The sequence below is a fragment of the Zonotrichia albicollis genome, chromosome 1 (assembly GCF_047830755.1).
Source record: "Zonotrichia albicollis isolate bZonAlb1 chromosome 1, bZonAlb1.hap1, whole genome shotgun sequence".
NCBI lineage: Eukaryota > Metazoa > Chordata > Aves > Passeriformes > Passerellidae > Zonotrichia > Zonotrichia albicollis.
The window spans coordinates 95,234,474-95,252,182 of record NC_133819.1 but is presented as its reverse complement, the minus strand read 5'-3'; the positions used below and the strand labels follow the sequence as shown (position 1 = coordinate 95,252,182).

Here is a 17,709-nt window from a genome sequence, read left to right as displayed (position 1 = left end):
ATTGACATTTAATTTTCTGATTATGAGTCAGCTGTTGTTCCTTCCTAGTTATCACTGTTCTGAATTGTGCTTTCTGAAGAGTCATACTCTTGCAATTTGAGTTCTGATTTTACTTATCCCCAGTCATCTCTAATATTTGCTCTTGATCTTCCCTCCTCCTCCTCCCCACACTTTTTTATAATTTTACTGTAACACTCAGGGCTGGTTGTTTCCCATTTTATCTTGTGCTTTACAGTTTGCGTCATGTTTTCACCAGTTTACCTTTTCTCAGCATCTTACAGTTAATATCCTAGAACTCCTCAGATCGTATGGTCTTTGTTTACATATGATGTCTTCAGAATGTTTTTATGTGATTGAACTATCCTTTCCGTAAAGAGCAATGAATTTTCTGTTTTTGGTAGGTTACCTGGTTGTTTTCTAAGTTCTTTGTTCATTCAGGTAAATAAAGTTTCAGCAAGATAAATGTGCTGCTCTTCCCTTTAGTGCCTGTTTATATAATTGCCTTCTGCAGAAGTATCATTTATTGGCTTAGGTGCATTTGGGATCCAACATGCTTTATAGTTTGATGTATTTCATCCATGAAATATCAATGTTGGTTCATCTGCAGAAAGTCTTCCACTTATTTTTTTTGTAAACTCGTAAACCGGTATTTTTTTTTCTGTTAAATTCAGGCTTACTTCATACAAGCATTCAGATTAATTCAGAGTGGCAGAAGCACTAGGTGACTTGGAAAACAGGTAGTCCAGTGTTTATGGAGCTGCTATGTACTTTCAGACAATGTTTCATTTATTGCATTGTGACGAATGGTTAATTTTTCTATATTTTTTCTGCCTGTGATTGAACTTGATAAAAGCTGTCTTCGTAATACCCAGTCGTGTTTCCTAGCCTTTAAAGTCCAAGATTTCCCCTTGAACAAAACCAGGAAGTTGTTCAGCATTGCCTGTCTTTTACTTACCAAGTTCTCTAGGAAATCTCTCTCAAGGAGATACTTCTACTGGATTTTGCATTAAAAAAGTCTTTCTTTAATGCTTTTGTTGGCATGCTTTTTTGACTGCCATCAAACAGAGTTGATGTTTTCAGAGACGGATCTAGAATTTTTTTGACTTTGTTACATCCCTGTTCCCTCTCTTTTTATCCTGTTATATAACATACTTGCCTGTGTTTGCTGATTCCTTTTTCTCACAATTTTTTAAAATTTTGTTTTGGAAGGACTTCACCTGCCATGTGCAATTCTTAGGACAGCTTCTGAAGCACTTGAAATTTGCTGTCACTTTTGCATCATCCAGTTTCTTGATAACAAATTTGCTTCAAGTGATGTGTTTCAGTCAATTAGCCATTGAGCAGATTAGTTGTTATTTTCATTGAGTTTTATGCATCTATTTTGAAAACCTGTGTTACAATAAACACTATGAGAGAAAGCAAAAAGAAAATTACAGGAAAGAGAATCAGTATTCTAAAGTTGCAGTTCTAGGTTGATGGAAATAAAATTTTAAGCTAATTTTTTTTATCTTTTGCAGGTGTTAGGCCTTTTGCTTGTCCTCACTGTGACAAGAAGTTCAGAACATCGGGCCATCGGAAAACTCACATCACTTCACATTTCAAACACACAGAGCTAAGAAAGCTGAGACATCAACGTAAACCCACAAAAGTTCGAGTAGGAAAGTCAAGTGGTCCAGTACCAGACATCCCTTTGCAAGAGCCCATACTCATAACTGATTTAGGTAAAGAGCAACTAAATCCATGCTCTCTTGAGATTTGGGTTTCAATGGAATATAAAGGCTGCATTTTAATCAATCAAAAGCATTCAGAGCTCACTTGTAAAGATGCTTGTTGAAATAAGTAATCAAAAACTTTAGCAAAGTGCCATATTTTGTAGTTTGCTTGCAGTAGAATTAATAAGAAGGGTGTTTTTTATTTACAGTTAAACTATATAATCCTTACCAGTAAGAAGCTATGTGCATTTTTATATTAGGAGTTTTATTTGAATATTGTTAGACTGTTGGTATAGAGGAGATGACAGTTCATGACCAAAAGTCTTCTCAAGATGATCATGTCTCAATCAACATTTGTAATAAAGATTACAGATAATAATGAGTCAGTCTGTTACATGTTTTTAAAGTATTTGTTTTAATTATGATCTCAACTGAATTAGTAGTAATCATTCGTGGTCATATCTCAGAAAAGGCAGCTTTAATTCTGGAGCCTGCTTGGGAGAACTCATCTAGTTATTATAACTCTGTTGTATAAATATTGTCACAAGATAATGTTAAACTACTTTTTGGAAGACGTTGCAATGCAATATGTAGTTGTCCAGTAGAGGTCAGTGTAGCCGGTGAGACGTTTACTCTGTTGTTTCATTGAACAGTCTGCTAATGCTAACCCCTGGCTTATCTATCACACAGTCATTTTTATGGTGGAATCTTACATTGGTAATACCTTTATCTTATATCAATACAATTTTTTATCACTCTTAAAACATCCTTTTGCTTTCACTGCATCCAGGAGTTACTGAAAGCAAGAGTAGCAGTTATTTTGATATCATATAGAAGAAATTTTAATTTTTGGGGTGCAAACAAAACTTAGCTGACAGCTGCAGACAGATCACACAGTATTTCTTTCTTGAGTGAACCCCAGAAACAAGTATAATCCCATTTCTCAATTCTGAAGAGAATCTCCCCTTCAACACAATTAAGATCTGCACCATCAAAGTCTGATTTTTGGAAAAAGATTAATATTAACAAGAAATACTATAGAAGATGTTTCCTATGGATGCTGATAACACATGAACTCTGCTGATATTAGAATGTTCAATGTAAAAAAAATAAGTTCTACTGTTTATCTAGAAGGTGTGTCATGTTTTTTACACCCCCTGACAATATTTCCACATTTTTACTCCTTCCCCCCCACAAAAAGAATCATAGTTCTTTTAGAGATGTCAAGAATGTAATAATGTTACCTTGTAATAGTGTTAATCTTTGAGTGGCACTTCTGTTGAAATGTATTTTGCTTTCTATAATAGTCTTAATTTTTCTAAAAGTCTATTAAAAAAAGTCTGCAAATTGTTCTCTGTTTCAATGCTTTTCCCAAAAGGTGTATTAAATATTTGTCAAGTTGTATACCTGATATTACTTGATATAAATGGATTAAATATTGTTTGCCAAGGTGGAGGTTGGAAGGAGAAGATATTATTGGATCAGCAATGAATTCATAGCTGTCAACTTTAGAAAAAGTTAATGCTCATTTTAGACAAGGCTGCTACTGTAGTGAGGTGGATCTGTGGATAAAAGAACTTACCATTAAAGTACCACATACAGTATAATATCTGTAATGCTGTATGTATGCATAATTTTAAGTAAATGCTGAAAACATGCACATTTTCTTTATATTTTTGGATACTACAAGTTTAGTCATACTTCTTTTCAAATACTAGCTTTTCAGACTATTGCATCTTTGGAATAACTTTACCAATCAATTTTTCCGATTTGTGTGTTTATGTATGCAGGTCTTATCCAGCCAATCCCGAGGAATAGCCAGGTCTTCCAAAACTATTTCAACAATAATTTTGTGAATAATGCAGAGAGACCATACAAATGCTACTATTGCCATCGAGCCTATAAAAAATCCTGTCATCTTAAACAACACATCAGGTAAAATAAACACAATCAAGAAAGGAAATGCATACCATATCAAATTTGTGGAAAGACATTAAATTTATATAAGTATTCACTGAAAATATTTTTTTTACCATCTCTTAAACACAGAACCAGTGATAATTGATTTTTTTTGGTTGTTGTTGAGTTGGAGGAGACTTTGGACTAACTCATGGCTATTTGCAGTAGAAGTTATTGTGTTCAGTGTGCAGTTTAGTTTACTGACACTTGGATTCTTTCTTCCAAAACTGTTTATAGAAAATAAAAAGCATTGTTTGAGAATTCTTGTGGTAATTTTGTAATTGCATACTCCAGATTGCCTGCTTTGTATTTAACTCCTATTTTTTGCGATGGAAATTTGCCTTTTGTTCTGTATAGAAAACCTAAAAGAATTGGAGCTTACATTGTAATTGAGTAAATATTGCTGGGGATCATTTTGTTCGTTGAAGCTCAGTTCAAGGTCTGTGTAGTCAGTGCTTGTTAGAACCACAATCATGGAGTCACAGAAAAATTTCGGCTGTAGAAGAACCAATGGAGGTAACTAATCCATCTTGTTTTGAGAAGAAGGTAGCTTCAAAGTTAGATCGGGTTGTGTTTTTACAGGCAATTAGATTTAACATTTAGTCAAGGTATGAAACAGTGCTCTCTGACTTACAAACTATAAACAACTAGAAGAAGAAATATGAAAAAACCCCACCAAAGATGGTTACTAGAATTTAAGGGAAGAGTCCATACAAGCAGGTGGCAATCTGCTTTTTTCTGCAGTGTAAGCTCTGTACTGCTTTCTCACTCTCTCTAGCTCAGATCATGATGAGCTCCTTATACTCTCTTTAAAATCAAGTTCTGTATTTTTGAGTTCTCACATTGCCTTGAAACAGTTCTTGGGTTTTATATGCTGTCTTAACAGGAGGAAGGGAAGCTTTACAATATCCCATATTTTCTTTTGTAATATCCTACCTAGATTTCTCATTGTCTTCTGTAGACACATTCCAGATGGATTGATTTAAATGAAAATAATTTTGAATTATACTGAAAATGCAAAAATAGGATGTGGGTACGAATCACCTGCTGCTGTGTTTCTTATCTTTGAACTGAGTACTGAATGAAGCCTGGCTTTGTTTAAGAGTCGTGGAGGAATTAAAAACTTTCTCTTGTCACATGTTTGCTCTTTGTAAATTGGCATTGCTATTATTAAATTGCTTTGCTTGGTAATTTTGTGTCCTCATGGAGTAGTGCTGATCATTGTTTACAAAGCTTGTTTCCCTCTCTGAAAAAGAGGGAAACTTGTAGTAGGGGTATTTTAAAATCAGTAGAGCAGTGATTGTGAATAGTGTGTCAAATAATCCCCTAGGCACACCAAGGAAGGTCAGGATACCCTACTGCTAATTATTATTATGTGTATTGGTAGCAAAAGAGTAATCTTAATGTCTGTCATGTACTTTGTTATGGTCTCTGATGTGGTGGTTGTAGACTTCGAAGGTTACTGTAATCATAAGCTGTCCCTTACTTTTTCTGATTTTACTAAGCCTTGCTTCTTTTACCTTCCATTTCCTAACATTCCCATTGCCTTCTTTCTAACTCTCTCCTGGGATGCTACAGTTGTAACCCTTAAAATTCTTGTTGCATTCCATTTCATTTCCTAACTTTTCCTTCTGTCTGTTTTGTATCTCAGTGTAGTCCTAAAGGGAAACTCCTCCAGCACCTTTGGGAGGAAGGATATAATGAGTGCTATGTACTGTGATAAACGAGAAGCTTTCCCCACTTGAATATTTTTTTCACGTAGCATTTTGAGAGATGGGTTTTGCCTTGTTTGGGAGGTATTCGGGATGGGCGCAGTTCTTTTCCCAAGAGTTTTGTTGTTAAGTGTAGTGGTAGTATGTATAAGGAGAACCATGTCTTTTCCTCCAAACTTCTGTGGACAGTTTGTTAGCTGAATTGAGGAAAATACATGTGAGTGATAATACACTAGTCTTAAGAACTACTGCACCATCTGGAATGGATGAATTAAACCCAAATACTGTGATGGAGACAAAGTATGATCTGAAAAGAAGGTTGGACTGCACAACATAACTAAAACTACTCAGATAGTATTGTTTTTAGCCCTGCCAGGTTGTTTATAACTTAATAAAGTTTAATTTCTGGCTTTTCCTAGTTGAGGCGTCTTCCATCCACACAGCTGTCACATCAGTTTGGTTTATTTCACTCATTTTAAAATTGAGTCCTTTAATAACTTTGTAGATCAAACGTTTAAATCTATTTTAACTTCTGCTTTCTCTTAAAAAGGTCTCATACAGGTGAAAAGCCATTTAAGTGCTCTCAGTGTGGAAGAGGTTTTGTGTCAGCTGGAGTTCTGAAAGCACATATTAGAACACACACTGGATTGAAAGCTTTCAAGTGCGTTGTGTGCAACGGGGCCTTCACTACTGGTGGCAGCCTCAGGCGACACATGGGGATCCATAATGACCTTCGACCATATATGTGTCCCTACTGTCAAAAAACTTTCAAAACATCACTCAACTGTAAAAAACACATGAAGACTCATAGGTATGCTTGCAATTTTTGTTTAAGTCTTCCAATGTAATTCAGCAGTCATTCCTTAAAGATGCTTGGAAAGGCATCTTTGCTGTGTAGCAGCTCTATATGTTTGAATAAGGATTTTTATTTATGGGTAGCAAACCTTAGGTACCTTTGCAGGTATAGTAAATTGCGGTGTACAGTAAAAATAAAAAATTGTTCATATAAATAGGATAAATGTCTAACTGAAACTGTAAAGACTTTCTCACCTTACTTTGTAGATATGAACTTGCACAGCAACTTCAGCAGAATCAGCAGTCTTCTTCAATAGATGATTCTACAGTACATCAGCAGAGCATTCATGTTTCTACACAAATGCAGGTGGAGATTCAAAGTGATGAGCTACAGCAGTCAGAAACTGTTGCAACAGATCAGCAGGCTATTTTAGAGTTAGACCAGCAGCCAGTAGTAGGCACAGAAGAAACAGCACTAGAACAAGAATTGGCTGATCAGCCTTTAGAGCAAGATGAGGGTGAGTATTTGAAATATGATAAGGTTGATAATGAGGTAAGTTTACAATTTCTCAAATAATTGCTTCTTGACAGGAACTACAAAAATACATGAAATAAAGGCTACTTACTGTATACTTAAAATATATAGGACAGTTTCATTCATTGGTGTTTACATTTACTATTAAAGTATAAAATTATCAGGATTTGCGCTCTTTAGTTTTTGCAAGCAAAACTACTAAACAAATATAGAAAAAAATGATCCATCCACAAAACCTTACTGTGTCAGTTCTCTGATTATTAAAAGGCACTGCCTTATAGTCTACTTAGAAAGTAATACCTGTGGTTTGAGGTGAACGTTCCATGTTCTAATAGTGGAACAAAGTATCTTGGTTTTGCTTTGCTCTTTTTTCATGGTGCAATGAGTTATCAGGTACAACAGGGGAATATTAATAAAATGTACTATAAACAAAGATCTAAGTACCTGTTTAGCTAATAATTGTTTGGTTTCTTTTTAACGCGAAAATTTGGATGACTGTAAAATATGGGGATTTTAACACAACTGAAATATACATTTAATTACATCTTTTTTTCTTTCATTCCCCCTTTTCCCTCTCCTTCCTTTCCCCATTTCAGATAGATTTGTGACATCCCAGCATGCTTTACAGGAAAACATCACTCAGTTTGAACAACAGACTATAACACAGCAGCCATTTGATCAACAGAGCTTATCACAAGGTTAGTAATAAATAAAGGAGGTAAAAAGTAGTTTTATAAATCTGGCTTGACAGCATAGCTATGATAAACATTTTTAAAGTGGGCGTCTGCAGTTAAAGTAACTGCAATGCAGAGAACTTGAAAAAAAAATTACCATTCTGAAGCTATACTTGGTAGAATATTATGAATACTTAATTTTTTTTTTTGCTTTTATGAGCCGATGTCTAGTCATTACAGTATGGGTTTTATAGTCAAGCATGTAATATTCTTTCCTTGATTGTGTTTGAAGTTGCTGTGGCAGTAGGCAGTTTGCACAGGTTTCTCCCTTGGTATACATGCTCATAACCTGAGATAATCAGAAACACAGCCTTAAGATTTGAGTGAGTAGCTACTGGGATTCATTTTTGGAAAAAGACAATGCAAAATATAGTCACATAAAAATCATATTTTCACCTATGCACAGTGGTTTCTTTTTATATTACATAGAGCAATGAAACTAGCGAACTAAGAGATTGTAAGCACTTGGAAACTATTTTTCCCCCTAAAATACAGAGAAATATATGTACGTGTGTGTAGCCTGCAAATAGTAAAGAAATGACTATCTTTTTTTGCTTTTCACAGCTGAATTTCTTGAATTGTTATATAATATGAAGCTACTAATTTTGTTTTGGGGTTTGCTTGGTGGTTGTTTTGGGTTTTCTGGCAGGGGGGCTGTTGCTGAGGTGGGGAATGTTCAAGGGGTTTTCATTTGTTTTGATTTGGAAACATCGCTGGCTTATCCCTTGATCTCCTTGTTTCTGACTCCAGGAAATAACTTTCTGTAGCTGATAACCAGTAATTGGTATTCTATGTGCACAAACTTCTCTGCTCTTGGTTTCATTCCTTTTTAATTGTATAGTATCGTTTGTAAAAACTTAATTGACTGTGGAGAGTTGTATCACACTGTGAAGAAATAGTATAATTTGCCAATTTTAATTCTCTAGGTTGTGCTGGTTTGTGTGTTAAGAAAAGAAAATTAAAGTCTCCACCTTTATTAAACAAGACTGATCCAGATCCTCTTAAAATACTATGATTATTTTCATTGGTTGACTTTTACAGTTTTTCAAATGAATGAGAAGACACTATGGGAAAAAAAGCAGCCTTTTGTTCTACATTATTCTGAAGAGTAGTGGTGATTTGTATTTGGTATTTTTTAGTGGCTCCTTAGAATTTATAAACCCAATAAGTGACTCTTGTTTTATCATCTTATTTAAGCTTCAGTTTCTGTGTATGTGTATCTTTTGTGTTATGTAAATATCAAATGATTTCTTGGGGAGGGGAAAGACTCCTAGAACCCACAAACCAATTCTTTCATCATCAGAAGTCTAGATTGATCATCAATATGTTGTAAAATTGGTTCAGAGAAGCAGAACATGTGTGGTGTGGGTATTTTAAAGTCTCATTTGTATAAGACGTCTCCTATTCTACTTGGAATCTCATCCACAGATTCCCAGCTCTTTGAAGTTTCCTTGAAGATCCTGGAGCCCTTCAAAATTTTTGAATTTCAGGTAGGTAAGCATTTGCGCGGATGCATGCGTTAAATTGGTCGACCCTCTCCCTATGTCTGCATCTGTGCTTCATGCTCCTGATTCCTCTTCCTATCAGCTAGGCAGAACATTCAAGCTTAAAACACTGTCTTTTTTTATTCTTTATATTTATAGGGCTGTATTCTTGATTAAATATTTTGATTCAGTGTTTATTAATAAAATTATATAGGAGTTTAAAAAAAAAGTCTTTGAAAGGTTGTTTGATTTTTCTTTTTCTTTTTTTGAGGGAAAAACCCCAACTTTGCATTTTAGACAGATGAGGGTAATCTCTAGGTCTGCATAGACCTGGCAGAACTTTATTTCTTCTTTCAGGTTTGTTCATAATACTTCTGTTGAATTTCTTGTTTATTCAGATAGGTTATTTTCTTCATATGTTCAGACATGTAAAGAAGTGCAGATCCTATGAGGGTGCTACAGTATCAAGTGATGAATTTGAGCTAGATTTGGAGGCTGAGGACAAGGACTTAAGTTCTTTGTAGTGTATTCATCTTCACTTGAAGACTTTTCAATGAAGTCAGAACAAAAAATGTGTCTTTTATCTGAAACTGTCTTTGGGTTACCTGTCAGCAAATGTGTTTTCATATAAATGATATCACCTTTACTTCCTTTAAAAGTGTCCCAGTAAGCATGGTTGAATGATAATTCAAATAGTGGTGATAGGCAATTGATCTTGAAAAATCAGAAGTCCAAATGCTGTTAGTTCTATAGCCCATACAAACATACCCGTACCACCAGAATGCTATTTGCTTTCCTAAGAAGCTGCTCTGAAATCTCAAGACTTAGAATACTGATCTTTCAGTTTACACCTATTTGCAGTCAGTACTGTCCAGCTGGTTGCCTTTGCCTAAGAAGCAAACCTGCAGAGCAAGTAATTGATAGTCACTGATCCCTACTGAGATGCACATATTCGTGTCAGTGTTTATAGTGTTAGTTTAGATCTGTAGTAAAGGTGTGAAATTTCTTCTGAATTAAATATTGTATTTACTACAAACTATCATAGTGTTGTTTTCTCATTCTCACAGGCAAGACACATCTTTCTATGAGTAAAATGATTTCCAGAGTATTCTGTTTTTTGCTATGTTTTGTTAATATTGAAGATAAAAGGTTGGATGATGTCCTAAAGCTGAAAAAATCCCAAGCTACACAAGTGATTACTTGTATTGAAAAACACCAAATCCAATTCCAAATTTAGAAGAACTTTGTAGTAAGAGGCTGCCCTTATTGTACAGAGCTTAAGGTACTCTCTCTTCCTTTAAGATTGATCAAAAGCTTCTGGGAATCAACATACTGTGATGAAAACAAGAGCAGAAAAAGGTTGTGAAATTTCTTTCTCAGACTGAATGTCTGGGTTCTGGTGTTTGGTGGTATGGGGTTTTTTAGTGCTGTTCTGTAGAAATAATATGGCAGTAGCAAATGCTTTTAGAATGCTCAAAACTGTCAGATCTTTATTAAATTTTGTGAGGAAATTGACCCTTATGCTAGGAATTGAGCAAAATGGGGATGCATCGTGTATATCCTTGTTACAGCTTTGGTTTGTATTTATTCCCAAGCTACTTTCAGAAGTAGCATTTCTTTCTTCAGTTTGTTCTCAAATCTCACGTACCTCTACATTCAATGCTCTTCTTGGGCATTTTTCATGATCCTGGGAAATTTTTCAGAATCTCAGTAATTCATTCAAACATTGTGAAATGAAATAGATCATAGTACAGTAAATCCTTTTTTCCTTCTTAGCTAATAAAATACACCTACTGATAAAAAAAGAAATTTCAGGTTTTTACATAGTATATTTAGTAGGGTTTTTTTATATAGGGCATGTAAGTAACATCACTTTGCTTCAGTTTCTTGAGTCTTGTTTTTTTTGTATTCTCATCCTATGTAATGGGAACGTCATTTTTCTATAAAGATACTTCTATAATTAATTTGAGAAGTAGAAATTAGCAGCCCTCTTATCAATGCCGAAGGTTTCATTGCTTTCTTCAGGCTACTTTTTTGTCATTTCACAAAAGCCAGTTGAGGTACAAAGTCCAGCTTTTAGGATTCTTGTGGTACTTCTAGGAGAGAGAATAATATGCGAGTTTCAGCATTAAGTTTGGTGACTAGTTATGACCCGATTAATAATGCTTTCAAGGTTTATTTACATTTGTGAGTTTTCATTCTAAGATGGAAGCAGTAGCATTGAAATAGGGATTTTTTTCTCTACTGATTACAATATTCTTCTGCTGTGGAAAGTGTCCTTTGGGAACATTTCTGCTTAAACTCAACAGATCCAGGTTTTTGTTTTACTGTTGCTCAAAAACATTCTTTAAGCATTGCTTTTTGGCCTTTGATGCTGTGGTCATCTGATGTGGGTTTGTTTCTACCCTGTGTTCATAATCTTCACCCTTTTTGTCCACTAAAGGCAAACTGCACAGAAGTACTGAAATTGTTGCCCATACATTAATTACTGATACTTGTGGTTTAATTTTTTTCCACATGACATTATGGGTTATTTTTTAATACTGGAAGTATTAAGATTTAAAAATGTTGGTAAAAGGACATCTCTAATAGCGTTGAAAACCACTGCAATCTGAGCTGTATTTCCCTGGCTCTCAATAATTGGTGCTATAATTTCATTCATTGATTTAGAAAAGATGATTGAGACCTGCTATTTCAGGAGAACAAAACCAAATAAAAATTTCAGGGTTTTATACCAGAGATGTGAATAAAAATGTGTTTATTTTTTTACTTTGCAGTTTGCCTTTGAGAGGCTCTACTTTACTATTATCTAAAGAGTGGGGCTATGTGGAGGAGATCCAAAGTAGGAGAAAATGGGGTTACTTTATCAGAAACTGGAGTTCTCCTATTGGGTCATCTCCTCCACTCACCCGCCATCCTCCCCACTGAGCTTTGCATCCTTGTGATCGGCTTCCAGTGTAGATAAGGGAGCGTGGTACCAACGTGGATAAAGGGAGATGGGTCAACCTGTTTGACACATGCATGCTTACATACAAGAAATTCAAAATTTCAATGGCTCTAAGGTAATTGTGGCACCCTGAAGGAACTTCAAACAGTGTTTTTCTGTGGAGGAGATTTTCCAATAGAATTCCAGCTAACGGTAAGTAACCCTGTTATGCCTATTATGTAGATGCCAGAAACTTGTGTGTGTTTTGATGCTCAACAGTGAAGAGTACAACTATTACTATATGGTAATGCTACTTATTCTCTTTTGAAGGTAGTCTTCAGAAAAGTGTGATGTTATTCAAAGTCCAAATCAGTGTATTTTACTCGTTTATGACTGTTTAATTTCGGCAGGTTTTACTGTGAATGACAGCTACAATCAACAGAGTCAATTTCCAGCTGTACAACAGCTGCAGGATTCAAGCACACTTGAATCTCAGGCTCTTTCAACTAGTTATCATCCACCAGCCCTTCTTCAGGTTCCAAATACAGACACTATTAATGTAGTAAGTACTACTTGAAGGCAGGATTAATTTTTCTGTGTTCAGTTGTGACTTCCTTGCACTGTTTCATTGGTGATTTAGGTAAATCAAGAAGTCAGAAAAGTTTTGGGATTTCTTCTCTAGATTGCTTATGTTTAACAACTGGAAATTAGAAACGTGAGGAGAGGATAAGTGCTTTGACTACAGTTTCTGAAAAGGAAGTGCATGTTTTGATGCTCTAGACTTAAAAAAATACTATAATGTTGGCTTGTGACTTTAAGGAGAGGATATAATGTTATGAAATAATTTAACATTATTTCATTATATTCTCTTGTAATTATTAAATCTATATGTTTATAGACATATATGATCAAGCAATAATAAAAGCATTACAAATCTTTAGGTCATCATTCATGGAGCTTGCGTAATGCAGTGTATGATGTTTTTGCATGCTTCTCATTTAGTTAAATTTGTAAAAGGGCTCAATTGCTAAAAATACAGTTTAACTATAACTTTTATGACATTAGAAGTACCTAGCATGAAGACAATCTGTTGTATTTACCAAGATGACTTCTAGGAACTGCTGTCCCTTGAAGCTTGTTTGCAAAGTGCAAATGTTGTCAGAGAACTGATGTGGATTTTAGGATCTGGAAGAGTTTGAGTCATTTCAGCCTACAGGCTTTGAAATTTCCTTGTCTTCAATTTTGAAATTTCTTGCTCTCAAGGATTATTCTGTTGTGACTTTTACTTACAGGAATGTTCAGAAAGTAGTGAAGTTTGTCAGCAGCACTGTGTGTTGCTCCTTACTCTGTATTTAATATGGCTGGTCTAGTTTTAAATTTAACTTCTCAAAGACTAGAAAATGTAGACAATTTAGATACATTTTTGTGGAGATTCAGGGAAGTGTAAGTGTACTATGTTGTCTGTTTATTCCAGTTCAGTAGCTGAACATTTTTATGCTTTCCGTCTCATTATGGAAGAGTGAGGTATTACATTGCACTCTTAATTTCCTTTCAAAATGCATGAAAGCATAAATTTAATTACTTGTGTTGACTGTAAATGCTGTAATTTTTTTCTTGCCTATTTGTGAAACTATATTTAAATACTGTGTTACTGAAATTCACTTGAGGCTTTGCTTTTTAGACCACTCGCTTGATGCAAGACCAGTCACCACAGGAAGAACTTGAATTGCACACCCAAAGGCCTCATTTTCTTGAGGATAATGAAGATCAAAGTAGGCGTTCATATAGGTATGTTACACTTCTAGCTTTTGTCACAGAATTTCCTGAATGACTAATTATTACATGTAATTATTACGTAATTATTATACCTAATAATTACATGAAACTAATTTTCTTCTAATATTTTCTTCTAATAGATGTGAATATTGCAACAAGGGTTTTAAGAAATCCAGCCATTTGAAGCAACATGTACGATCACATACTGGTGAGAAACCTTATAAATGCCAACTCTGTGGCCGTGGTTTTGTTTCCTCGGGAGTTCTTAAGTCACATGAGAAGACTCATACAGGTAAGCAGAGTATACCAGCTCTATGTTAGCTTAACCCATGTTTGCGTTTTGTAAATGTCCTGTGTGAGTAAACTTAAACAAATAGCATGCTACTTATTTGTTTCTGTTACTTTAAGGAGTTAAAGCATTCAGCTGTAGCATTTGCAATACTTCCTTCACAACTAATGGCAGCCTTACGAGGCACATGGCAACTCACATGAGCATGAAGCCTTACAAGTGCCCATTCTGTGATGAAAGCTTTCGAACAACTGTTCACTGCAAAAAACATATGAAAAAACATCAGGCAGTCTCCTCAGCTGTAGCAGCAGCTACAGATACAGGAGGAGGAGGTAAATGATTTCATTTTTACTTTTACAGTCCTTACTACATAAGAAATACAGATGTTTTGGTGGATTACATGAATGCTATAACAGTAATGGTACAAAATAACCATCCAGCATGGATTATGTCTGCTGTTTAGAACTGCTGAAATCTCAAATTTAAATTGTTTAATTAAGCTAGTTTTCCAGGATCTGTCCAGCACAGTAAAGGTATTGTATGTAACATAGCTGTTCTAGTATGTCACTGAAGTAGATCTTTTGTCCTGTATTACTTAACCTGTGTTAGTTATTATAAAGATAAGAATTATAAATCCAGCTTTTTATTAAATGAAGTGCAGACATGAGTTGTTAGACCTTAAAAGAGATTAAAGTCCATAATAATGCAAGTCCAAGCACAAAATGTAGTGGCTGTGTGTTTAGTAATAAACCCTTCTATTTTTTGTAACTTAAGCTGACAGATTAAACAGAAATGTGGTTTTTATTTTGGTTTGATTTTTTGTTGTTTTGTTTTGTTTGTTTTTTTTAATTTTTATTTTTACTTACTAGTTGCATGTGTCGAAGATGATGATGAAAGCTCTGAAAGAACTTCCAGAAAATCTCGTCCTGGTGTCATAACTTTTACAGAAGAAGAGACAGCAGAACTGGCAAAGATTAGGCCTCAAGAAAGTGCCACTGTTTCAGAAAAAGTTCTTGTCCAGTCGGCTGCAGAGAAAGACAGAATTAGTGAGATGAAAGATAAGCAAGCAGAACTGGAAGCAGAGCCCAAATATGCCAACTGTTGCAGCTATTGTCCCAAAAGCTTTAAAAAACCCAGTGATTTAGTCAGGTGAGGAATGGAAAATGTCCATATGTTTTTAATTTGCTGTATAGTTCACCAGAAATTTTAGGAATTACAGTTTCATATAACTCTTTATGCCCAAGTTGAAGTTTGAGTAATATTTACATAAATCTTTCTTTTTCACAGTGGTTCAAAAATGTGTCAAAATGTTACATATTCTCAATATGAGTAATCCAGTTCTTTCATATTTGTTTGCCTGCAGTATGAAAATTATTATTATGAAGTTCCAGAATAAATTGGGGTTTTTTCTCTAATACTTGCGTATAAAAACATGAAAAACTCTTTTCAATACATTTCAAATACTTTAATTTTCTTGCTCTGCCTAGCCTGCCTAGTGTAATGCTAGTATAAGTATTTAATGTATTAATAAAGTTAATAAGATAGAAGATACATTTTTGTACAAACTGACATAAAAGTAGAATTTCACTTGTCCACGTGTCCTGGAATTATTAGGCATGTTCGTATCCATACTGGAGAGAAGCCGTACAAGTGCGATGAATGTGGAAAGAGTTTCACTGTAAAATCCACTCTGGATTGTCATGTTAAAACACACACAGGTCAGTATGGTTTTGCATGTCTTTGTTTAGAAGTTGTTTGCTTTCTTGATGAGCTGTTTAAGTACAGATTTTGCAGGGAATTTATGTTTCATTGTGATCTAGTATTTGGAGCTGTGGATGGCAATGATGGCAATGCTAGGGGAAATTTCGTACTTGTGACTCCATCAAATGAATCACATCAGAACATTCTGAATAAACCATATTATTAGAGTCTTCTGTAGGCTTCTAAAGCACAGTCTTAGCTCATGCTAAAAACTGTGTATGTAAGTGTCCTGAATATGTTCATGTCAGATCTTCTGCAGCATTTCAATGATAAATGATTATCCTGAGTAAGAAGGTAGAGTTGAGGCAAAAATTTTGAGCATTCAGCTGTTTGAATCTTGCAAGTTGAATGTAAACCTAAATATTTGTAATATTTAGATTTTTAAGGGTTGATTTTTTGTATTCCTGAGAGAGGTCTGATTTTAATAGTAGTATTTTTCAACTATAATTTTGTGCTAAGCAAAAAAAGCCTTCTCCAGTCTTTCATACTTCTTTTCTTCTTAGCATTGAACTTCTGTAATAAACCCAGTTCTGAACTAATTAATTTCTAAAACTGTCTACAGTTTTGTTAAGTTCCATTATGATCTTTTTTCAAAACTAATAAAAAAGATAGAAAGTTTTTAATGCTGTAATGCGTTATTATTTTGCTCATGGAAGCTCCCCTGTTACATGAAATTGTGTAGGTCGGGACAGACAGTAGCAGATAGTAAGGATAATGAAAGGAACAAAGCAGGGATTGTGTCACGTTACCTCCTGGTTCAAGCAGTTTATAAATTATGGGACTCTGAATAAGAGATTGCATCTCTTTGCTTTCTAGCTTTAATGAAATATTTTACATTAGTTTTATCCACTTGTTTTCTGAATGCAGAAAAACTGGGTGAAAAGGAATGGCCTTCAGTACAGTCAGTAGTAGTAAGTTCCTGGATTCAAGTTTCATTTTCAGTTTGCTGTCTTGCTAATTTTGTTCATAAGCCCACTAGATTTTTGTTGGAGAAATAAATTGTTTCCTCTTCTTAATTTTTTAGCTCTTTGTGGTTGTAAAGACGTTTTGATAATATATAATGGAGCTTTGTAAATTTTTATTTTAACATCCTTAAACAGACTTTCCTAACCTGCTATTCATTCTCACTGTCATAATACATATAGTACAATTCTGATGGTTTGAGTCCTTGCTCATGTGCTTAAGAGCTCTTCTGCTGACTTACAGCCTTTTGAAAATTGTCCATGTAAGCCATTTGTGTTCAGTCGTTGAACTGGTTTTCTTTAGTTCATGGAAGGACTCTTTCCTTTCATCCTGTGACAGCATTTTTATTAAGATCTTTTCATATAAAACCAGCATAAAATTCCAAAAATCCAGATACACTAGAAATCTGATCTTCTTCAAGGAGCACTCACAGATTTGTGAGGTGTAAGTTTCACTGCAAAAGCCACATCCTTTTCCCTATTGTAATTCATTTTATCTTATGGAAGTTTTTTTCCATGTTTTTTATACTTGGGCCAGCTTGTGCTGGATGAAGTTTAGCTAATGTGCAGTTTTCAGCATTTGAGCCTAGATTGTTTTCTGGAATGCTGTCTTCATCTGTGGGCAATACCTACACTTGCTAGTTCATTGGTTTTATATTGAGAGATACATAATTTATTTAAATTAATAAAAAAATTGCAGTATTAATATCTGTAACTCTCCTAAAAATAGTTCTGTTTGAAAAGCTACTCTATTCCTCACCTATAAATGAAAGTTGCCTGGATAGGAACCTACCTGATACCATCTGTAACCAGCATTAATCCAGAGAATTAGTTTGGGGCTTTACTGGAAGACTGGAAGTTTCTCAGAGAGGTATATGGTTCTTTGTCTGAACAGTTAGCTCCTGCATCCTGGTGTAGCATGAAGTGGGATAACTGAGGCCACACACTATTGCATTTCTGTCTTCATTGCTTTTCCAGTTTCCCGATGACAGTTCTTTCAGATATATTGTTTCAGATAACAGCTCTTGTTAACTTGTTAGTTGTGTAGCCAGTAATGTGATGTG

The 17,709-nt window shown here is 34.8% G+C and overlaps 1 protein-coding gene across 7 annotated transcripts in view; it reads left to right on the top strand.

Moving 5' to 3' along the window:
- The window catches only part of ZNF236 (zinc finger protein 236), a 75,493-nt gene that overhangs the window by 33,584 nt on the left and 24,200 nt on the right, over window positions 1-17,709 (top strand). For 6 of the 7 annotated variants that reach the window (XM_014264248.3, XM_005482894.4, XM_074547592.1 and 3 more), the window contains exons 12-22: window positions 1,518-1,721; window positions 3,503-3,647; window positions 5,934-6,194; window positions 6,446-6,696; window positions 7,310-7,411; window positions 12,268-12,419; window positions 13,539-13,645; window positions 13,774-13,925; window positions 14,042-14,254; window positions 14,792-15,071; window positions 15,537-15,640. In XM_014264248.3, coding sequence (XP_014119723.2) covers window positions 1,518-1,721; window positions 3,503-3,647; window positions 5,934-6,194; window positions 6,446-6,696; window positions 7,310-7,411; window positions 12,268-12,419; window positions 13,539-13,645; window positions 13,774-13,925; window positions 14,042-14,254; window positions 14,792-15,071; window positions 15,537-15,640 — 1,971 coding nt within the window. The remainder of the gene's footprint in view (window positions 1-1,517; window positions 1,722-3,502; window positions 3,648-5,933; window positions 6,195-6,445; window positions 6,697-7,309; window positions 7,412-12,267; window positions 12,420-13,538; window positions 13,646-13,773; window positions 13,926-14,041; window positions 14,255-14,791; window positions 15,072-15,536; window positions 15,641-17,709) is intronic. The other variant, XM_074547608.1, reaches the window with a different exon arrangement.